Source organism: Lontra canadensis, unplaced genomic scaffold (genome assembly GCF_010015895.1).
Source record: "Lontra canadensis isolate GAN:19392208 unplaced genomic scaffold, GSC_riverotter_1.0 scaffold24, whole genome shotgun sequence".
Taxonomy (NCBI): domain Eukaryota; kingdom Metazoa; phylum Chordata; class Mammalia; order Carnivora; family Mustelidae; genus Lontra; species Lontra canadensis.
In genome coordinates this window covers 5,928,676-5,952,361 of record NW_022631018.1, presented here as the reverse complement: position 1 = coordinate 5,952,361, position 23,686 = coordinate 5,928,676, and the positions used below count along the sequence as shown (strand labels likewise).

Genomic DNA, 23,686 nt, shown 5'->3' with positions numbered 1-23,686 from the left:
ACAGGAAGCTGATGTAAATTTTGTGGGTGAGACTTAGGTTCGATCCAATTTACTGTATTTGACTGTAAAGAGGAAGGAACTTCTTTTTCAGATATTAAGGTTTTTCTGGACTTGCAGGAAAAAAAAAAAAAAAACTTGTGTTTTTGGTTCCAAAACATAGGACATAAACTTCCCTCTCTTTAAGACAAAGGCTTTCTCCACCTCAAAGCTGAGACCCATTTCCCAAGGGTAAAGTAATTTTGGCAGGAAAGTGAAATAATGGGCTGTCTGGCTGGGTCTGAGCTAACCTCGGGGAGGCTTTGCTGCTTTGAAAGAGGTGCTCACAGAGACCACTTCTAGGGATTCCTTTATTCATGTAAAAACTGAAAAGTACCTTTCTCTCCAAGAGGACCAGCTCCTGAGGTCTTCTTAGTATTTGTATATGGCCTTGAGGGCAGGACAGGACAACCTTTTTCTTCACTGTATCCTCGAGGCTTGCACAGTGCCCAGGATATCATTCCCAATCCACTGAGATCCTCCCACCATGGAACTCAACTCTTGACCAGTTCTCACTACAGTTTCTTTTCTTTTTCCAATTGAGTATGGCCTCTGAGATTTGGAAGAAAGACGGATAGGAAACCCCACATAGGTGCCAGCCCTCCCGTTACTTTTTACACAAGAGATCAAACACTTTTATCAAATGGATCACCCCATGGCCGGGGACTCACTGGGAGGAAAGGCTGACCAGTGGGGCAAGGTGACATTACCATGTGAATGGGCCTGTCCATGAAGGAGGGTTCCAGGCAGTGAGGTCCGACAGCGTCTTCACCTTCCCTGAGAGTTAGCTGCTCGAGCCCTCACTCATCAGAGGAGGAGGGGATGGTCTCCTTCTTGCAGGTGCTGTGCTTGGCTCGATGCCGCTGGAGGTGGTTGGACCTGGTGAAGGCCTGGCCACAATCCTCACACTGGTAAGGCCTCTCCCCGTTGTGCACCCGAATATGCTGGGCAAGCTCCGAGGCGATTCGGAAGGCCCTGCCACACTCGGCGCAGAGAAAGCCCTTCTCCCCGGAGTGGATCTGCTGGTGCCGCTTCAGGGTGGAGGAGCGGGCAAAGGCCTGGCCACACTGGGTGCAAGGAAAGGGCCTCTCCCCGGTGTGGATGCGCTGGTGGCGCACGAGGCGCGAGGGCTGAGCGAAGGCGACGCCGCAGTCGGCGCACTTGAAGGGCCTCTGGCCAGTGTGCAGCGTCTGGTGCTCGATCAGGTTGGAGGATTTGGTGAAGCACTTGCCGCAGGTGGGGCAGGGGAAGGGCCGCTCGCCCGAATGCACACGCTGGTGCTCCATCATTCGGCTGGCCACAGCGAACTCCCTGTCGCAAGCGGGGCAGCGGAAGGGCTTCTCGCCCAGGTGCGTGCGCTGGTGGCGCAGCAGCGACAGTGGCTTGTTGAAGGTCAGACCGCACTCGGCGCACGGGAAGGGCTTGTTGTTGCTGTGCATGTTGCGCTGGTGTTTGCGCAGGTCGGAGGAACGCACGAAGGCCTTCCCGCAGTCCGGGCACGGGTAGGGTTTCTCGCCGGTGTGGGTGCGGATGTGCTTGCGGTGGTCGGAGGACCAAGTGTAGGCCTTGTCGCAGAAGGGGCACTGGTAGGGCCGCTCGCCCGTGTGCAGGCGCCGGTGCTGCTGGAGCGTGCCCCGGTGGGAGTAGGTCTTCCCGCACAGCTCACAGGCATAAGGCTTGGTGCCCCGTGGCTGCGAGGGACTCAGAGGATTGCTGGGCTTCTGGAAGGCCCTTCCTCCCCGCAGGCACTTATAGGGATGCGCCTCTCCTTGCCCTGCCTCGCGCGCACCCTCCGGCTTCTGGCCCTTCCTGCCCGTCCGCGTTTTGGCCAGCACCGCTGCTGCCAGACTGGCTGGGGGGACAGACACCCGGGCCGGGGTGCGAGTCTCCTGCGTGGGGAGGTCCCAGTTGCCCCCCGGCTTGGGGAAACACATCGGAGAGGAGCTGTCTGGGGACGTGTCTACGCCTCTCTGTGCACAGAAATCTCTTCCCGTCTCAGGGAAGCTGGATGGGACCCCCAAGGCAGCCTCCAGGTTTGTCCTGGAGTCTCCATCATCTCCGGCAGGTAGTGAGTCCCTAAGCGGTTGCGTCCGACCTAACAACTTGTGCGAGAGGTCGCTAGGGAGGGTCCCCGGAGGCGTGCCTGGTCCAGGGGAGTCCTGGGTCGGGGTGATCTTGGACTCACTGCTTCCCCAGCCGGCCTTCTTTCCAGGCGTCACTGTCAGTTCCTTCCCAACGCCCCGGGCACTAACAGAGCTGGAGAATTTCTCTTCTTCGCTGGGTGGATGATGCCAGGGCAAGTCAGGACTGTCTTGAGTCTCTTGCGAGCTATTTCTTGGATAGACCTGGTGATCAGGGTCCCCAGGGCTCCCTTTGTCTCCTGCCTCCCCACCATCGTCATCTTCCCTGTCTAAGCTCACGCTCAGGACCCGGGAGTCATGAGCTTCCTCACTTAAGCTGCAGAGAGAAGATACCTTGCTCCGCCTTTCCTGGGGGTCCACCTGTGTCATGACGTCAGGCACGTCTCCTGCTCCTCCTAGACGGAATCTTTGCTTGGCTCAGGATACCTGCACAAAGGAAGTTTTTGTTTGTTTGTTTGTTTGCCTAATATATGTCTTTTATTTTTATATATTCTTAGAGAAACATTTTTATTATTGAATTATAGTTGGCATACAATGTTATATGTACGTATTTTTAATTTAGGTATATCATACACACATGTATGTATATACAGATACACATATTCATTGTGTGTTTCTTTTTCTTTTCCACTAAGTACTGTCTCTTTCTTTCTTTCTTTCTTTCTTTCTTTCTTTCTTTCTTTCTTTCTTTTTAACAAAGACAGTGTTTTCAGTTACCTTCAGTTTAAATGTTTCACTTTTCCCCAAGTGTGCCATATTTATCCCAAGGCATCTGGCAAACCCCACAGGACCCCGGCTGTGTGCATACCCTGATTCGAGAAGCATTGACTTAGCGTTTGACAGCAAGGCATGAGACAAGGAAGCCATTGAGTTTTATTTTCTAAGTGGTTTTATTTTAGCTTGAAGACATGGAGAAAGCCTGCTAAGGTTGGCGAATAAGGATTGTTTGTGTGAGCCGTTTGTTTTACAGGAGTCGCTGGAGCGAGAGGCAGGCTCCTACAGGCCTGGGGGTGAGGGGCAATTTCAGACCAGGGGGCTGAGTTTGCTTTTGTCTGGAGAGAACCTTCTGGGAAACTCAGAGGGGGTAATGCTAGTAGTTTCACTTTCTGGGCAGACATTAGGAACCAGGTAAAATGCTGAGTACGCACAACCAGGATTTCATTTCTTCTTCCCAGCAACCATTAAGAGAGATGCTGTTACTGTTTTTATATTCTTTCCATTTTACAGACCAGGATAGGGAGGTCTAATTAGGTTTCCTATCTGCCCAAGGTCACACGGCTCAGGAAGAGCAGCCCTGAGGCTTCTCTTTTGCTCTGAGGCCGTTATGTTAAACCCAGAGCTGGAGGTACTACCTCCCAGATGTGGCCTCCAGACTGAGGCCAGCCCTGGGGCTGGGCCATGCCCAAGAGCAGCCACAGCATCCTGGGGGGAGAGCCCTTGCTTGCTGCAGGCATCAAAGCCCCTTGTGTTTTCTGGGCCAAGGAGGCTTGGCTGCAGGGCCTCACCACTGGGCTCCTCCCTACTCGTGTTGACCCAAACTGCCCTCTGCAGAGAAAGAGGCCAGGACACATGCTGTGGAGATCGTTGCCTGGGGTGGTCAGGAGTATTAGTCACTGAGCATTTACTTTCAGAAAAGGAAAAGCTCCTTCTTTCCTCCTCCGCCCACCTTCCACTGCCTCTGGCGGGATAAGAGGAGCCATCACTGCCCTTGGTGGCCCCCGATGCGCTCCCCATCGGGCAGAACGCGTTTTATCACCTGCCAACAAGAGGTAGTCATTCACTCAACAGATGTGTGCCAAACCCTCAAAATCATAAGCCTGTGCCTCAGCAAGTGTCTCAGCCTTGTTTTTTCACTGGAAAGTTGGAAGGTAGTACTGTATGGTCTGTGTGAAGCTCTTGCACACAGCCGACTTCCAATGACTAGTGCGTTGTCCCATATACTGTCAGTCCACCCCCCCCCACACAAGCAGGACTTCTGGGAGGTGTCCAGACAGACATTCATAGCAGTTTCATGGTCAAGGGGCACATAATAAGGCCATATCCTAGCCCAACCTCATCAAACTGCCTTGCCCTATCATAAACCCAATTATTGTGAGCATGTGTGTGTGTGTGTGTGTGTGCGCGCGCGCGCACAGGAGGGGAGCAATGGGGAGGAATCTTCACTTTGTACTTGGAACAGAAGCCAAAGTTGGAAGGAGGGCATAATGCCATGGTGGCTGGGGTCCAGTGTCTTATATCCCTTTGTGGTCTGAAGCCCAGGGACCACTCCCTCCCCCTGACATCCCTCTCTATCCCCATTACAGGTCAGAGTGTGGCTGGCATAGCCTTGGGCAGGAAACCGGGCTCGATGTACTTTGGGCACACTGGTTCTTAGAAGAGGGGCTGCGTGCGTGCCTATCTGTCTGGTTAACAGAAAGGACACAGCACTAGCCAGCTAGGCATGGTGTGCTCAGGCCAGCATGCGTGATCGGGGACTGTGGTCCGCGAGCACGGCCGGCAAAGGGAAGCTGGACTTGACTGAAACTGACTCCTTGGGCTTCTTTCTTTCTCTGGGATGACACGCTGCGCATGTTCAGATGGAACTGCGTGCAGACCACTCACTTCACACCCCCGCCACGCCCCCTCCCGCACTCGGACCCAACTTTATACACGTGTCTCCTTCCCCTTCCTCTGAGCCGCAGGTGAGCCTCCTCCGGGCAGCACGCCGAGCTCTGCCAGCTCACAGCTTCTCAGAAGCCTGACAGAAGGTTGTCTTTTCAGATGGGAAATCCCTCCCCTGTCTGCAGCCACGCCCTGGGGAATGCATTCTGCTTTCTTCCTCAGGGACCTGCGAAAGGTTCTCTTTTGACCACCGACAAGACCAAGAGGAAGGCAGGGACTCAGGGTGGGATTTCCTGGTCGAGGCTACACAATTATTCCTGGTCCGGAAGAGCACGGGTGCCACACTGTGGCTGGAGTGGCTGCTCTCCAGACACGCTGACCCCCAGCGGCTCTCAGAGCACAGCCCCTTACTGGAACTTCCACCACTCTTGCCAGCCAGGAGTGGCCCACACGCAGCCTCCAGCTTACCCACCTCATGCGGGGGCACCTTGCAGAAGCCTGGCCTGAGGGCTTGTTCCAGCTCGGCCCCTGCCCCTCTCCCTGCCTCCCTTCCATAGACTGTTCTAGGTCCATCCCTGGGCAGGCACCTCCCGCCTTCTCCTCTGCCTTTAGGCCTCGCTCTCTACCTTTGGCTCTGACACAGATAGTTGCTTACCTGGGAAATGCAGACTGCGGCGCCGGTCCCCCACCCTGGCTTCTGTCACATGTGGCCTCTCAGTCCCTTGGAAACAGTTTGGTACAAATCAGCAGAGATGGTGTCTCTGTCCCTCATGCTTTTGTGTCCAGTCCAGCAGCTGCAGAGAGAGCTTGAGGAGGTGGGGCCAGTGTAACACACTCGACCTTCCTGCCTGCATCCCAGAGAGCAGCCTGGGAAATAGAGCGGGGCTGCCCTCTCTCACTGCCTGAATGATCCTGCCTTCCCTCTGCTCCCGCCTCTCCTCCTGCCAGAGCCTCCCTCCCGCCCCCTCCTCCCTCAGAAAGGTTGCTTCGTCCTCCTGCAGGTGGCCCTTCCCTCCTGCTCACTCTCATTGCTTCTTGCCAGGAGAGCAAACAGCCCCTCCTTCAGTCCTGCCCCTGTATGGCCATAGGCCACTGTCACGTGCGAACTTTCTGGGGAAGCATGCTTTTTCCCTCCCTGGCAGACAGGACTACCTCCCCCTTTATGGTGCCCACCTTTTGTAGCGCTGGGGTTTGAGCAGCGATGTTCCTATAATTTTCTGAAGTACTCATTGGCTCAGAGATGCCCATAGCAATTTCACGGGGGTTGGGATGCACAGAGATTGTTTTATCTCCTTATTCATATGGATGCTAGGCCTGTCTGGGACCTCTCTTCATCTCTCAGCGTTGGTTCTCAAGCAGGTTCATTTTGAAGAAAAAGATTGGCCCAGGATATGAGACTTACTCTGTCTAGAACTTCTGCCCACTCAAGTCTAATGTGTCTTTATTAAGGTGAGAGATCAGGACATTAAAATAGGAGACAGGAGTGTGGTACCTGTGATGTCACTAGGTGGCCAGAAAGTACATTAGTTGACAGCAGGGTTCTGGGAGTGGCCTTGAATCTTACCACTCACTGGCTGTGTGACTTTGAGCGAGTTACCTAACCACTCTGTGCCTTAGCTTCCTCATCTGTAAAATGAGAATCCCCATGTGATGGTGCCAAACAGTGGCATCCCCATCATGGGGGTCCTACAGGATCAAATAGAACCCCTGCAGCAAAGTGTGGAACGCCACAGATACATGGACTGTTTGGGCAAGAAGACCCTTAGCCATCCCACATTCTCAAAAGGGCCATGATCCAAAAAAGGTTGAGAACCATTAGTGTCAGTGGGGGTGGTGAAGGAGGGGAAAACAGGCCCTTAAAATAAAGTATCTCCCATAGCAACTTATCAGATGGTGTTGCCACCAACCCACATCCCAACACTGTTGCTCAAAATGTCCTAAGTGGCCATATTGTGCAGGCTTGGGCTTCAGACGCCCTTTGGCAGGGAAGCAGCCAAATTCCTCAGGAAGGGCCTGTGGAGGTGAGAGCTGGGGCTGGGCTCAGCCTGTGTGTGTCCCTCCCCGCTCGCTGCGTCACTGCTGTGGACACGGACTGAGTGTTTCCTTGTGCTAATGCCGTGCTAACACACCACTGGTGGCATCTCCAGGAACCTCACCACATTCCAGTGGAGCGGCTCCTGCCGATGTTGTTCCCACTTCCAGACGGGGGATACTGAGGCACAGACAGCTTAGTACGTTATCTACATAGACGATCTGTGATACGGGTCTGAGCTGGGAGGGTCACATTTGTCACCATACAGCACAAATGGCCCACACGCTGTCCCTTCAGAGCCTGCGCGTTTGCCCCTTGAGCAAAACAATTTGCCCTGCGCGAATGTCCCTTCAGAGCCCACTCATTTCCTCTTGAAAACTCTTAGTTCCTCCCCCGCAAGGCTGCGTGACCTGGGTATGCGTGGTCACGGCAGGCACTCTCTCAGAAGACCCCTTCCCACAGAAAAGCTGCCCAACGGACAATGATGCCAGCGAATGCCTACACTTAGTGTCCAGCCTGGACAGCCCGTTTCTCATCATGCTTTATTTCTAGAATCTGTAACAATTAATGAATTACCATATACCATGCGACTTCCACATTAACTTGCCCACTTTGTCTCTTCCTTGGTTTTCAAGGCACACTGGTGTTACCGTCTCCCTGCTACCGGCTGGGCCACCTAGCAATGAATGCGGTAAGGAGCGGCCTGCATGCTACCTACACAGAGAAATAATGCCTCCCTGAGTCACCTACCCTGAGAAGTCCCCTTAACCATCTCTAAAATCCCACTTTGAGGTGTTGTGCACCTTTTCTGCGTATGAGTCTCCACCATCCTGATGAGTGGCACCCAGCGGGCTGATCCAATCTTGGAACTGCATTCTGGGTCTCGCTCAGATCGCTGGCCAACCTGCTGCTCAGACCCCTCTCGTTTCCGGGATGCCTCCCACTTCTGACAGTACAAGCAAATTCATTGTCTCATCTGGTTTTCCCAGCAGTTGCTGGAAGAACCACCAGATATTGGAGTTAAAGGACTTTCCTGTAGTACCACATCTCCCCCCCAACAGACACCTTTCGAAGAACTTTCGGAAGTTATATCATTCTGCTCAATCCCTTAGGTGCAGAAACAAGGGATGTTGTTTTTCCTTATTTGTTATTATTTCCAAGTCGGCCTTCAAAATCTGGCATTTTCCTAGAGCTGCCCTGGCCGGCAGTAGTAAAAATAAGTGTCCTCCTGCCTGCTTGTCTGGGAAGGGAATAAAGCAGTGGTAGAGAGAGGAGTGCAAGGCAGTGAGGAGAGGAGAAGGCACTTGACCTCCGCTAGGTACCACGTAGGGGCTCAGCAGTGCCTGTGAATTACATGGCTGGCTGGTGGGAACTGAGTGATATGGGTAGAAAACAGGTCTGACCCTCCATCCTGGGGGCTCCTAGCACCTTGCTGAGTTGGTGAACGATGGCTGTGTCTGGACATTGGGTCAGATAGAGATTCTGAGAGGACCTGAGATACTTCCCAAGTTCTCTACATGAGACTCTGCAGCTTAGACCTCATTCCCCTCCAGGCCCCCCCATGCTCTGCTGCCAGCTGTCACCAACCCACTTTCTTGCAGCAGTCCTGCATCATCCTTGATATTCCTTAATGGAGCCTAGTTGGAGCTATTTAAGTGTCCCAAGCCCAATGGAGACTTGATTTATTTATTTAAAGATTTATTTGTTCATTTACTTCTTTGAGAGAGAGCACGAGAGCACGAATGGGTGGGGAGGGGCAGAAGGAGGGGGGAGAGAATGTCAAGCAGACTCTGTGCTGAGCACAGAGCCCCATCCCAAGACCCATGAGATCATGACCTGAGCCAAAACCAACAGTCAAATGTCCAAACGACTGAATCACCCAGGCACCCCCACAAAGGAGACTTTAAATATTGTTGTTTTTCTCTTAGCCATCAAACTTTGTTGAGTAAGGGTATATAAGCAAGAAGCAGAACTATAGGTGAGGATAGAAACTTGGCACATGACCTTAGGTTAGACATACCTGACTTTAAATCCCAGTTCTATTTGTTGGATGGCCTTGGTCAATTTCCTTAACTTCTCTGAATCTCGGTCTTTCTGTCTGTGGAATGAGAATAATAACACTGTCATTGACAGGCTTGTTGTGAAAATACCCTGAAGCAATATTTTTAAAGAATTTAGTCCAGTGTCAGCCATATGGTAGTTTTTCAACAAATTGTATTATTATTTCTATCCTAGAACTGGTGGGAGTTTGATGGTGTCTTTCTCCCATCCCCGTTCCTCTGGATTGATTTTCCTTAATTACCGGCCACCAGAAAGCCACCATTTTTCTGGCTGAGACCAGTCTCCTTATCCCAGGCATCCCCACTGAGAAGCTAGTCAAGCAGGTGTTTTGGAGGACTACGATAGCCCCAGAATAGTGACGTCATAAGCCTGGGCTCTTCACTGTGTTACACTCAACACGTGTAATCAGTGACAGGGGTGGGAGGTTCGTGCTCCAGACAGGATGACAGGATGGTCTTGGGTGGCTCTCCAAGACCAGCCCCTTCCTAGCTCCTCGAGGCCCACCTTGTGCTGTGGTGACCTTCCCTGATGAGCAGGAAAGCCCGAGGCCCACGTTCTAAGAGGATGAGACTCTAGCAGCAGGATGGGAATCTCTAAGGGTTCTGGAGCCCTCTGGGTACCACAGGCCAAACACTCAAACACTTACTCTCTCTCTTGACATAGTAACACATTGTCTTTGCCCTAGGGATAACACACCCTTCCAGGTCACAGAGACTCCCACCCTCCCCCCTCAACCTTGTGACCATGTGGAAGACAAAGAAAGAACACGGCAGACAGGACTTAGGAATCTCTTTGCTTTAGGTTTGCCTCCTGCCCTTGCTGGTCCTTCCAGGCTTGGAGACAGCAAGTCTGGGGAGGCTCGCAGGGAAGACACTGCCTGTCTTTAGTTAATTAACATAGCTAAATAGAACGCTCTGCCATCTTGTATCAGCGAGAATCAATTTGACTAAGGATCCCCAGGCCTGGGGCACGATGAAGCTGTTGGAAATGGATGAGAAGGCATCAGGTCTCAGAATTCTGAATGAAAAGATCTTAGAAATGATCGAACGCAGCCGCTCTGTTTTTACAGTTGCTGAGAGACAAGCATTCACTCAGCTGTTCCATCTTTCATTTATTCATTCATCAAACGTTGTTGGAGCATCGCTGTCTGTTTTTCAAACTGCAGGACAAAAACCTATGAATAGGACAGTGAGTCACAACCAACCTTCTTGTTTGAATAGAATGGAGTAGCACAGAATGGACTAGAGTAGAACATATCAGAATATCTCACACATAGTAAGGAAAAGTTGTTGCAAGTACTTTTTTTGTTAATTTTAGTTTTATATACGTATGTATGTGGTGCAGGGTTGCAGTGAAGGCTGTGTTTCTTACTCTAGTTTGCTTTGGTTCTTGATCAAAAATATTTGAAAAACACTGTACTTTGTACCAGTCTTGCTGTGCATAAGGATAATGCGGGGGACCTGGAGAAATAAGATGATTCCAGGGCCACACTCTCAGAGATCGTTCAGGTCTGGGGGGATCCTAGAGTCTGCATTGCAACAAGCCGGGGCAGGATCCTGAGGCAGGAGTCCCAGCTACACCAACAAGCACAGCTCTGGGCCAGGCACTGGGAGGAGTTGGGGGGGAGGGTAGGCAGGGGGAACCAGGACCAGGTTAGGTCCCACCTTCAGGGTTGCCGGGCAGTGTGCTGGAGGGCTCGGAGCCCCCGACTGTCTCCCTCCCCTTTCCCCAGCCTGCGACGCTTCTTTGGGTTTGCTTCAGATTTGCAAGGAGGCAGAGTGCCTTTGCCTGGGCCTTGGGGAAGTCTTTCCCCCCAAAAATGCCTTTTGAGTTGGGCCTTAAAGGATGAGTTTGACCTTAAAGGATGAGTTTGAGTTTGCCAAGAAAAGAGGGGGATGGAAGGGGCCTCACTGCCGTTAGGAATTTCACACCATATTCTTCGTGGCCTTTTCGGGGGCGGGGGGAGGTGCGGGGTGTTGGGGCCGCAGCCCTCACTCCGTGCCTCTGTGCCTCCCTGCTCTCTGGCTCCGCCTCTGGCTCGCTTGCACATTGCCAGTGGGATTGGGCTTCTGCCTCCGGGAGTTCTGAACTCCAACTCCCCTGTCCTCCTAGGCCACACCACCTACAGTCGCTGGCCACGGTACAAGGGGCCTTTTCTTTCCAAGGCCCCCACAAAACACACATGCTTTTCCTCGCAGCTGTCTAGCTCGGCTGCCTGAACACAGAGGTAATTCACAGGAGAGGCATTTGAGGTTTCCATGAAAACATGCCTCCCCTTTGCTTTTCAACTGCTGCACTGAGCATGGCCAGACAGAACTTCTCTTCTTAATGCTCTGGCCCTGGGTGTGAAGCCGCGATTCTGGAAAGAAATTCCCTTTAGGGTCCTTGGAATGCAGTATTACTTTGACCTCATGGATTCTCCCCGCCAGGGTAAACTGAGGAGTGGTCCTGCCCCATCCCCCAGCAGTGGAAAGACCATAAAAACCTCTGGCAAATCGAACCAGAGTGTGTAGGCAGAAGATGGAGATAGACACACCAACAAAATTGTAAGTGGTTATAAAAACATAAAGACACCCTTTGCACAGTTTTATGTCATTACGTTTGAAAACAGTGAGACCAGTGATGTCCTTATGTAACATGAATAAAGTTAGAGTCTCAGGTTCAGAATAACATGTATCAACAATCTGCCAGGGGCTGTGCCCCACGAGGTGAAGATGCCCCCCCCCCAGACCCCAGTCCTTGGCTTTGCAGAAACAGACCTGATTTTTGACAGGGCACCCCAAGGTGCTGGGGCGAGTGGGGGTTTACAGCAGAGGCATGATGATTTCAGACAGGGCCACCGTGCAGATCGGAACCCAAAGCATCCTGATTCAGGTCTTCAAACATGGTTCTTCATCCAGGAGGAGCCAGAAGGGAAAGGAGGATGAGGGGTGGCAGAAACTCTTTGCATAAAGACATAGATCACTCTTTACCTGGAGAAACAGGGCTGGGGTGAGCAGGAGTCCAGGCCGAGGAACAGTATGTGCAAAGACCAGATACCGGTCTCAGATACCGCCAGGCTTGTCTGAGGGGCAGCAAAGAAGCCAGGGTAGCTGAGGGTGGGACAAAAGGAATGGCCAGAAGAATAGGAAGGGTTGATAGGGCCTTGAGGATGGTGGAAGGACCTGGCTTCCTTTGGAATAAAATGGGAACCCTTCAGAGGGTTTTGGGTAGACAGGAGGAATTCATTCATTCATTTGACAAATATTTCACACCTACTATGTACTAATGCCTGTTTTTGGCTTTAGACTTTAGAGACAAAGTCAAGCCGCGAGAAACTCATACTAACATGAAAGGTCTATACTATAAAAGAAGAAATGTCTCAAATGAGGACCTCAGTTTCCCCCTCAAGAAACTAGGAAAAGATCAAAGTAAATCCAAAGTAAGTAGAATAAAGGGAATGATAACCATCAGAGCAGAAATAAATAAGAGAGAAAATAAATACGATAGGAAAAAAACTAGTGAAGCCAAAAGCTAGCTCTTTGAGAAGATCGATAAAATTGATAATCAATCCTCTAGTCAAACCGATCAGGTAAAAAAAAGAAAAAAAGAGGTGGAGAGAAAAAAACTACTAATATCAGGAAAGGGAGCTATAGCATTTCTATAGATATTAAAAGGATAATGAGGAAATGTTACAAACAGCTTTATCCCAATAAATTTGGTGGGTTAGAATAGAAAAATTCTTTGAAGGAAACTTACTACCAAAGTTTAGTCAAGAAGAAAGAGATGATTTGAATAACCCTGCATCTACTAAAGAAACTGAATTTGTAGTTAAAAATGAGCACATGAATAGAGTTCCGTGTCCAGAAGCCGGGTCTGTCTACCTCCCCTTCACTCGGATGCCAGGTACAGGAAGCTCTGGGAGGGGCATGGTCCTGGACAGGTATCTTTAATGGTAAATCCTATAAGAATAATTCACCGATGGGATGTTGTGAGATGACCCGTGCATAGTGCCTTCCATCCCCCTAAAATCCCTCCTCAATCTCCATATTTGTTCATGGTCCCTTTGCAGGTCTCTGCCCCTATAACAGGCTGCAAGTGTCTTCAGAGCAGGGAAGGAATCCTGGGCAGATCCCCAGTGTCTGACCACAAAGGAGAAACAGTGTCCCAAGCAAAGGGCCTGATGCCAAAATATCACATCTTACCTAGCAACAAGTGAGGTCAGAATGCAAGTGTCTCATCCACACACTACCTAGCACACGCATGGGAACACATCTGCATGTGCACCCTCTCTACGTTTTGTTTTTTAACCACTGTTACCCTTCCTCCACTCACCCAGACTGAAAATCTGGGAGTCAAACCTGACTTCCTCACACTGTATACATCTCATTAGTCACAGATGCCTGATTCATATTCCTTCCCCTTCCTCAATTTCCAAGAGATAAGGCTTCGTCAAAGGCAAACGTTTCTAACTCCCTCAAAGTGATTCATTTGTTCATTTAGTAAATATCGCCTATTTTGTAATCATGTGATGTTGTCCATCAAATATTTCCAGTGTCCCCCTTCACAGAATATGGTAAGGTTTTATTCTTGGCCCCTTGTGGTTAGTCAGGACCATGTGATTACTTCTGGCCAATGAGGGTGTCATTCAGACAGGACATGCGTTTTTCTCACTGAGACTCTAAGCTCCCTCTTCCCTCTCACTTGGCAACCAGCAACATCCAAGATGGTGATAGCCCCACCATCCAGTAACCCGGATCCCGGAGTGGCTATGGTGAGTAGAGCCTCTGTGCATACCCACAGAGAACGTGTAGCATGGGAGAGAAATAAACTTTTCTTTTTCATCTTAAGCCCCCAACCCGCAAAATAAACTTAATAAATAAGCAAATTATAGGGTCTGTTAGATGTTGGTAAGTGCTGTGAGAAAAATTGAACAGTGGCAAGGGGCTTGGAAGTGAGGGGGTGGGGGTTGCAGTTTGAATTGCATGGCAGAGCTAGATCTCATTAAGGAGATCGCTTTTGTACAAAATCCAGAAGGGGGCAAGACAGCAAGATGTACAGATGTCTGGGAGAAGGCAGGGGAGGGAAGATCCATGCAAAGCCCCTGAGGTGGGGACATACTTAGCATGTGGGGGAATGGCGGGAGGGGGCTTGGGTGGGTGATAGGGTGAGCCATGGGGAGAGAAGGAGATGAAGTCATGGCCAGATTGTGTAAGGTTTTGCATGTCATTTTAAGCAGTTTGGCTTTTGTTGAGTAGTGTGTTAACCAGAGCAGTCTGACTGCTGCTTTAAGAAGGCTGATAGGAACAGCAGCAGACTCAAGAAGACCAGTTAGGAGGCTTTGCAGTAATCTGGTGGGTGGGACTAAGATGGCTATGAATGGTGAGAAATGGTCAACTTCCCGATCGATTTTGAAATTCGAACTAACATGATGTGGTATTAAATGGGATGTGGAAGCAAGAGAAAGAGAAGTGTCAAGGACAACCCTAAGATTTGGGGCCCAACCAACTAGAAGAGTGATGTTGCCCTTAACTGAGATGGGGAAGACACTGGGGAATAAATTTCAGGAGAAAAGATCAAGGAGTTTAGGGTTGGACAATGCCTAGAGATAATTGATAATTGACAGGTAAGAGATAATGGATATCAGTACTGGGTTGGATATAGGCATCTGATTTCAAGGCAGAGATCTTGGTAGAACATAGAATTTAAAGAATTATCAATGTATGGATTGCATTTAACGTCACATGATTATATGAGTTGCCCAGAGAATATATTACACAGTGAAGTCGAGTTCCAAGGACAGAGTCTTAGAAGTAAGGAGATGAGAGGACCCAGCAAACAAGATGAAAAGTAGAGAACACAGGGACTTGAAGAGAAACCAGGATGCGATGTTCCGGAGATCAAGAGAAGAAATGGTTCAAGGAGAAGGAAGTATCTGTTATGTCAAATGCTACCAAGAGCTCACTTTAAATGAGGACTATGAGTTTACCATTTGATTTAGCCACAGGGGCCTCAACAGTTGATTAGAGAAGATTTCAGGGGAGAGAGGAATGGTAGCCAATGAGCATTGATGGTTCATTCAAGGAGTTTCACTGTAAGAGAGAGCTGAGGATGGGAACAGTAGGGTTTGAAATGACCCAGTAGAGAAGGAAACATTGATGAGGCAGGAGTGGAGGGACCTGCTGGTGTGATGTCCTTGAGAGAGTGAGAGGGGATGAGATCCAGTGTGTGAGCAGGGGTTGGCCTCTGCCCAGGCAGCTCATCTCTAGGAGTGGGGGAAAAGTTAGAGGACAGGGACACAGACAGGTGTGTGGGGAGATGCAGAGGTGGGAGCTTGAGGAATTGCTCTCTCTCAGCCTGCTTTTTCTAGATGCAATAGGAAGCAAGGTCTTGGCGAAGACGGCAGGTGGGACAGGAGGTGTGGGGGGCCTGCAGGGAAAGAAGGATTCATCCAGGAGAGCGGGAGAACCTATGGGTCTGTGATTGCCAGGCCGCTATTATGGGCCCGCACAAGGTTATCGGTCATGACCAGTCAGGAAGAGCGAGTTCTTTCCTGCTGCCACGGTCTGCTGTGCGGGCCCAGGCATGGAGTGGGCTCGGATGGGGAGTTTACCAGGTTAGAGCTTTACCAAACATCACAGTGAAGCAAGAAATGCATATTGGAGATGAGGGCATATGAAAGAAGAAGTGATTAAAGGATAAACCATGGAATTGGAGCCAAGGAGGTGGGGAGAGAGAAACCAAGGGGAGTGGGGTATGAGTTAAGAGTGGAAGAGGCAGCCATTCACTTCGAGAAGGATTGCTGGTGATGGAATCTCAGGAGCCCTCAGCTGGGACGTTGGGAGGTGCTGGTCAGAGAGGGAAAGACACCGAATTGAGATTCTGGAAAGGGTAGAGTTACTATCGACGTCAGGCACTTGAATATTTGAGATAGGGTGGGGACAAGATTGCTGGGGGAGAGGTGCCCAGGGAACTGAGAAGCCAGCTACGTGGAGTGGTGGTCTCAAGAGTGATGACAGATGGTGTTGGTGGGAGTGACAGCGAGCCAGGTGCGAAGAGCCATAGGAGGAATGAAGGGTTGTCATCTGGGGTTTGTGGGTTCGTGGGAGACTGGACCAGTATTGTGGGGCGCTGCAGACTGATGACTTGATCTTCAAAGCTGGGAAGTTTTAAGGACGAATGGCTTGAAACAGCAAGAAGGAAAGAGGAAGACGCCTGCCCCACCCAGTGGTAGGAGGGATGTGGCTGAGAAAAATAAACACCACTGAAGAAGGCTGAGGGAACTATTCTCAGAAGAGAGCGTGTGTTCAGTGAGAGCAAAAGGCAAGAGGATGTGGTGGATATAGGATAATAGTTCTGTCCAGCCTAACACATTTCAGTGACTTCCCACAACACTTACAACCTAACAGACCAAATTCTATGCCACCTGCTCACTCCTTTTCTACATCTCAGCCACAGTGTCCTTAGCATGCTTCTTAGACCTGCCACATTCTTTCCAACCCCAGGGCCTTTGCATATGCTGCCATGCTTTCTCTTCTTGAAATTACACTCCAGTCCTTTAGGTCTCATGTGGAGAGCATTTCGTCTAAGAAAACTTGCTGAATACCCTCTTTAAAATCAGGGCGCTTTGCTGATTTCACAGAAATGCTTGTGATCCATACAGTTTCTGTTCTTACGGAGTCCAAAGTGTGGCGAGACAAATAGAGAAGTGGGTGGGTAGTTTGAGAGTGTGCTCAGGGCCAGGATGGGCCACACCCAGAAGTGAGGATTCAGAAAAAGGCTAAATGGAGGCCCAAGGGACAAGCAGGGTCTGTGGGACACGCAAGGAGTTTGGGCTCCATCCTGGGGGAATGGGGGACCACCGAGAGGTATATATTTTCGAAGATACATACTTCTTTTGCTGAAGGATTATGAGCAGGAGCAGAACATGATCTAATTTGGCCTCCATTGTATTTGGCCCCAGAATGAGCTTTACCAGGTGGCTTTCGGGAGCCAGGGGACCACAGCCTTCTGGGACACAAAGTAAGGCCTAGTGCCATCTGGGGGCAGGGGGAACGTGTGGCTGGGATCCTAGAACCACCAGAGGTGCAGAATGTCCTGGACCGTTGGCCTCCCACCCACCACCCAGAAGGTTTATTAACCAACTTTAGAATAGGGACACCTTCTCCATTTTATTCTGATGTCACACCCTGACCTTCTTTGTACCTAGGACCAGCACACATCTGTTGGACCCCGAGGTGTGCAAGAACAGTGAGTCCCTGTATTTTCTCACTGTGGTTGAAATTTGTGTTTCTCCTGTGGTCGGTGGTTAGCAACAGCAGTTACCATGGAGACGTTGGGGGCTGATGGGTCTGCCGGCTCAGGCAGGCTCCTCTGCCATTCTCAGAACCTGGAAACTCTGCGAGGCTGGAAAGGCAGTACAGCATGGATGCAGCCCCTTCCCTCCGGGCCTGGGTGCTTCTGTGGGGCGCTGCAGGACCAGGTCGGGGATGGCGACTTAGAGCCATCTCCCCACACTGGCCAGGGGAACTCTTCAGTGGGGAGAAGGCTGCTCTGCCTCCTGCCTCCCCGGGTCGCATGGTTGCGCCCCTCAAACCTAGACCAGCCCCCTGTACTGTCACAACAGACCTGGAGACATCTACAACCCAGAATCCAATTTTAGCAACTGAGAAAACTTGTTTCCCTTTCTCTTCATCTCTAAATCCGGGAAATGTTTGCATCTCCATTATTTGGGGACATCAAAGAAGTGTGCTAAAAATAAGATAATTACATTTCTATAGCCAAAGAGCCAGACTAGCCTACATTGCTCATGTTTTTGCCCGGAAACCCCTTTTGCATTTTTCGCCAGGCCGACTCCCGATTACTCTTGAGGACTCAGCTGAGACATGACCTGGGAGAGGAATTACCTGTATTCATGAGTCACCAGCTCTGCAGAAGGCCCTGCATTAGTTTCCCCTGTGTGGCAGCCCACACCTGGCTCCTATCAAGTGTGTGCAAAACTGAATGGAATTTGGGACAAGGTGTCAGATTAACAGGCTCTGCCTTTGACTAGTGGCTGCCTGGGGGAAGATGGGCTTAACTGAGACGCGGCGGAAGGGGCGCAAGACTGGGGGTACTGTAGTTGTCAGAGTAGGATATTCAAAGGCGGAACAAGAGGGAGGGCAGGGCCACTTGGCCTCTCCCCTCTGCTTGCATCAGGCAGGCAGAGAAGGGAAGATGTTTCTAGAACTGACCAGCAGGTGGCAGCATTGCGCCTTGGATGAGGGACTGCCGCCTTCTTCCTGTGGCCTCTCTGAGTCACTGTCCACCCATGGCCTTGGGCAGAAAGCTGCCAAAGTGGGTAAAGCCTGAAGGAGTGGAGACTGGGCTCTAACTGGGCCGTCTTGAAGGGCCCGGTTGGGACCCATCCTGGTGGTTCCCACATATCCAGTCACCACTTCCTGTCTTCAGGCCTTTGTCCATTCTGGTCTTATACCACAAAGTCTTTTCCTAGCCTGACCCCTGCCATCCAAATCCTCTACGCTTCAAAAAGTCACTCTTCAAGAGCTGTCTGTGAGGCCCATAGCATTTGCTCTGAATCTCTGTCGTGGAACCATGTGAGATGGTTGTTTACGTCTATGTATATCTTCTCGACTGCATTGGGAGCGACTCTGAGGGATGGGGCCACCACGTTACACCCGCCCCCTGGCCCCTATGGTAAGGTCTTGTGTGGGTGTGACAAGAGGGGCCACACAGGAAGTAGCAAAGGAAGACACAGGAGAGGTGTGGTTATTAACTATTGTGAATCCACAAGGTGACAGAGTACAATGGTGGCAAGTTGCAGTTGATGGGAGGACTTTGTCGTGGAGCAGAATCCGATCTGGGCCCTGAAGGACGGCGCAGGTGATCAGGTGAAAGGTCACCACCATGTTCTCAGAGCCTTCTTCTTAAGGAAAGTCAGTGCTGAAATATTCTGAGTAGGATAAAAGGGGCCTATGGATGGGGCAGGCCGATCGCCAATGCCTGACCAGACCAGCAAAGTCACATCCTAAATCAGAGAGGGAACGGCCTGAGAGGTGGAATCCATGTCTTCCCAGCACCTCAGAGGGGCACCTTCTGGCCTGGAGCCTGAGGACTCCTGTCCTCACGTGAACCTCCCCACCTTCTCCTCCTCTATCCCTAAGGTAAATGCTGCCGGACTTTGGGCTATAACCAGCTTCTCCCCTTAAGTGAAAACTTAGGGTCTTGGCTTAATGAGGGTTAGGATGTTTGGAGGAGACAACAGGTGAGATGGAGAAAGCAGAGCTGCCCACCGTGGGGGTCAAAACCTTGTTCACTGCCATCTTGGCTCCACTCTGGACGCACTGCCCACACTTACCATGCTTCCTTCTAAGTTTGCCTAAGACAAGGAAAAATCCCATCAGGGAGTCCGACCTGGCCTTGAGATTGGGTGTGGAGGTCACGGACAGGAGGGAGAGCTGCTAGTTAGTGACATAGCCTCACTCCACCCGTCCCGTGGCATGTCTGGGATACTCATCCATGTTGATCGGGAAAATGGCACCAAGAGGACAGAGTATGCCTCGTGTTCTCCTAGGAGAGTGAGCTCTCTACTATCTGATGGCACTCTGGGCAAAAAATATTTATCTCCCTACCTTTCCATTCTTCCTCTGGAGGCCCTCATTGTGTTCTTTATCAAGCCACATTGCTGAGTTCTGAAAAACAGACCAGTTATGTCCATGTGGGAAACAGCTCCTTCCTGTGGCCTCTCATGAGATCTGACCACCCAGGTCAGGCCTGGCTTTGAGCCCCAGGCTGGCTCCGAGCCCCACCCCTCCTCCTCTGCCCCAGGCTGGCCTGCTGCCTCCTGTGAGTCACCCAGGTAATCAGGAGGGCAACCACAGGAGAAAAACAACACCCTCGTGGCCCCGGCTGAGCAAGTCCCAGCCCAGGGAAGAGGATATTTGCTGGGGCATTACTTGCTGTTTCCCAAAGTGAGGGCTGAACCCGGGGCAGCAGGAAGAGGCTGTGGCGGAGATACTGGGAGGGGCAGCAAGAGACGCGTCCTGGAACCTGGCGTGCGTCCTGACTGGCCATTTCTGATGGCAGCATCTTCCGACGCCCTTTCATAGGGTAGGAACCAGGAAGGGCAGAGGTAATGAGATCAGGATGGGGCCAGGTGAATTCCATGGAAGACAGTGGTGAACCCCACAGGTTCACCAATGGCTTTGCGTAAATAAGCCACACTTCCCTCCTAGCTTATCCCAAACACGCTCTCCTTCCATGGCATCCACATCTCCAATTCGGTTCTTCATTTTAAAGCCTGTCATGGAGGGGTCTGTCCTCCCAGTGCGGGGATCTAGGCATCTATCTGTGACAGCTGCAACAATGCTTGCCACTTGCTAAGCACTCAGTGGACATCTGTTGAGTTGGTGAAGGAACCCCCAGGCCCGTGCAGGCCCCTGCTGGTGCCGGGGTAGCTCTAATGATGGAGCAGCTGCTGAATTTGGGGGGCTGATATGGGTGGTCATGCAGCCCCTGGGGCACTTCTCCAAAAGTGGGGGTAGAGACTGTGCCAGAAGGTCACCTGCTCAGAGTTGCTAACCTTATAAGAACAACAGGTCCATGCACAGGGTACTCCTGACTGTCGGGCGGCAGACCAGTTGGTTAGAGTTGCAGGCCTGCCTGCTTCATGTTGCTTTCTCCCCTGGAGAAATGGCAAGCTGGGTCTTATTCAGTTATGACTTCTAGCACAGAGCCTGGCTCATCCCAGGTACCCAGGAGATGCCTACTAGATGAAGTGTGTGTGCCTCCTTCATACCTGGGCCTACATGCTGGAACCTCTGCTGGAAGGCAGCGTTGTGTGTGGTGTAATGACCCACCCCACCCCTTCCCCACACACCCCAGGACAGGAGCCCCAGTGATGGATTCTTTTCCTCCCCCAGCATCTGCCCCAGAGTGTAGATGTGGTTCCCCAGGCTCCTGTGGCCCTGGCAGGCCCTTCGCACACAGAGACAATGTCTGTGGGATGCTCCGAGGCATGAAAGACAGGGAGTCCACATTCTACTTGACACAGGCTGGAGGAATTTTCAGAAGAAGAAAAAAAATGAGCTGGCTCCTCATATTTGACCCTAAACTGCTTAAATGTTGTATCCTCCCCTCCTGTCTCCTGGTTTCCTTCCCAGCACCACAGAAGATGAAATGCTGAACCAATCATGTTGATCAATGTCTTTGGTCACTGGAGGATCTAAAAGGACCAGCCCTGTCTTGGGGCCCAAGTGAGAAAAACACATCTCCTCTCCACCCTGCCCAGAGCCCAGAGCCCCACAGAGAAGCCTCCTGGCTCTTCAGGGTCCAGATTCCGAACCTGGATCTCGTACTTGATACCCCGAGCCCTGTCGAAGCAGTAGGAACCAGGCTGACTTGGGAATGGACTCGTGCAAGGAAGAAGAGAAACTCCTGCGCCAGCCAGAGCAGACGCTTCTAGTTTTCTGGGACAAACATCTACTCCTAGGTGTTTGCTTAAACGAGCACAGGCTGGCAGGATCGCACCTCAGACATCTGTCCTTCCCACTCCCACCATGTCCTCTCAGCCCTGAGCTCTGGCTGCACACCCAGCCCCTCTGCAGTACAGATAACTCTAATGGGACTTCTTGGCTCAGGGAGGGGGTCTGACAAGCATGAATTGTAGGGACCTGGAGAACCATAGGGAGTAGGGACGTGGGGGACCGTAACAGCCACTGGACAGATGGTGGCAGGAGTGGGGACAGAAATCCCCCATAGGATCAGACCCCAAAGGACATGTGAACATAGAATCCATGAAAGCCCCTGGTGAGGGCCCAAAGACCAGCCAGATTCCCATCTTTGCCTTGGCTGGAAACTCATTATCCAGTCCCTTAACCCTGTAGCAAGCAGCAGTTGTAGCAATAACGACAAGCAAAACCAAAACTCTCATCAGCGTCAGTTTTGGGGTTTGAATGTGCTGAGTGCTCGGAGGGTGTGGGGAAAGACCAGCTTTTAGGCAGAGCTCAGCCCCACAGCCATCATGCCTGGCTAACCCCAGGCTGTGAATTGGAGGCAGCCCACCTGTGCTCCCAACTACCTTCCGAGCAACGGGCTTCCAGGCTGGTTCTGCACCTTGCAGGTGAGCAGGCGAGGGTCAGCCCTGCCCTCACGTAGGCTGTATCCTCCTGGTTATCTGCTATGACCTTACCCCTTCAGGGCCAGGGAAAGGAAGGTCAAGGAGGTAAGGAAAGGTGAGGCAAGGCTGCTCAGGGAAGGTAAGAATTCTGTTCTTGAGGATGGAGCAGATGGGAGTCCAAGTGCAGTGACTTCTGTGGACATCGCCCTCCCTCTCCCGTCCCCAGTAGAGCTCCCCTGCCTGCCCCACAGTATCCCAGCCACCCAGAGTTGAATCCTGGCTCCGAGTCACAGTCTACTCACGGATGTAGGCACCACTAACTACTATGAACAGTAACGGTCTTTCTCACGGTCAGGCCTCATCACAGCCCTCCGAGGGGTGTATATTCCTTTTATAAATGCAGAAGTTAAAACTCAGATTACTGAAGGGATTGGCCTAAGATCACAAAGCTAAGGGACAGGCACGGGTCTTCCAATTCCTCCTTCAGTGTTCTGCCACTACACAAAAGCCGCCTCCTTCTCTGAAACCCGGACTGGTGCCCTGTACCCTCTCTGAGGCCCTCAGCATGGAAACAAGGTGGGACGATGGAGAATAAGGTGTCATCAGTGCCTCCTGGCTGTCAGGCTCAGTACAGACAGTTTCCTCTGCGTGGCTTCTTGGTGGTGGACAGCAATGGGCAGTGTTTCCTGGAGGCCTGACACAGTGGTTAGGAACACGGGCTCACGCTGGACTGCTGGGTTTCAGTCCCCTGCACTGCCAAGGACTACCTGTGCAACACCAGACAAAAATAGTTTACTCCTCCAGACCTCAGTTCCCTCATCTAGAAAATGGGATTATAACACTACCCCCTGCTCGGGTTTGTTTGGGCTCTGAGTTCACTTGTGCAACGCACTTTAAACAGTGGTTAATAATTGCACTTTGTAAATGCTCTGTGTCTATGACCGTTGGTAATATCAGTTATGTTTGATATTTAGTATTACTTCCAAACAGGGCAAAAATCATTGACATATTCTTATTTTATGCAGATTTTTTCAGATTTTTTCCTGAAGCCAGTCAGCCCACCCCTGCTGCATCCTCAGTGTCTGGGGCCCACGGTGCCTGCACAGAGCGCCTTCTGCCGCGAGGTGCCAAGGAGCTGGGACTGGGCCTTCTAGGAGCCTGTTTCTCTGGCTAGGGAGCTGAGCCCGGTCTGGCCTTCTCCCCACCGCCAGCCTCAGCTCTCAAACCCCCATGCATCCTCGGAACACTCAGGCTGTCACTGCGGCTAAAGGGTGTATAAAGGACACATGGAGCCACCCAGAGGCCCAGGCTGCCAGCAGCTCCTTGCCGCCTCGCATGCGGGATGGACAAGGCCTCCTTCTTGGCCTGCACCTCTGCGCCCAAGGAAAGCTCCTGACACGGCCCGGGGCCTGTTCCTGCCTCCCCGACAGGGAGGACACTGGCCTCCTTCCTGGATCTTTTACTTTCTTCTTACTCTCCGCTCTCTTAGGAGGCTCTGGCTGGGCCTTCACCAGAACCAGTGGTCTGAAGAGCTGCCTCCACCTTTCACTCTGTTTCCTCTCCTGGCAGGCAGAAAGCACGTGATGCCGACGTGATTGTGACGGAGCTGCTGGTGGCGGGGGTCAAGGGCGGCAGTGGGACTGTTGCAAGAGCTCGGGGCATTTCCAAGGCTGTGGATGGGAGATTTCAGGAGGCTCCTGGAAAAGCAGACGTATGACA

At 51.5% G+C, this 23,686-nt stretch overlaps 1 protein-coding gene across 1 annotated transcript; it reads right to left on the bottom strand.

Annotated features, from left to right (window-relative positions):
- Positions 1-836: 836 nt before the first annotated feature.
- ZNF648 (zinc finger protein 648) lies at positions 837-2,546 on the bottom strand. Its single transcript, XM_032863083.1, has one exon. It carries the CDS (start codon positions 2,544-2,546, stop codon positions 837-839), a length of 1,710 nt encoding a protein of 569 aa, XP_032718974.1.
- Positions 2,547-23,686: the final 21,140 nt, after the last annotated feature.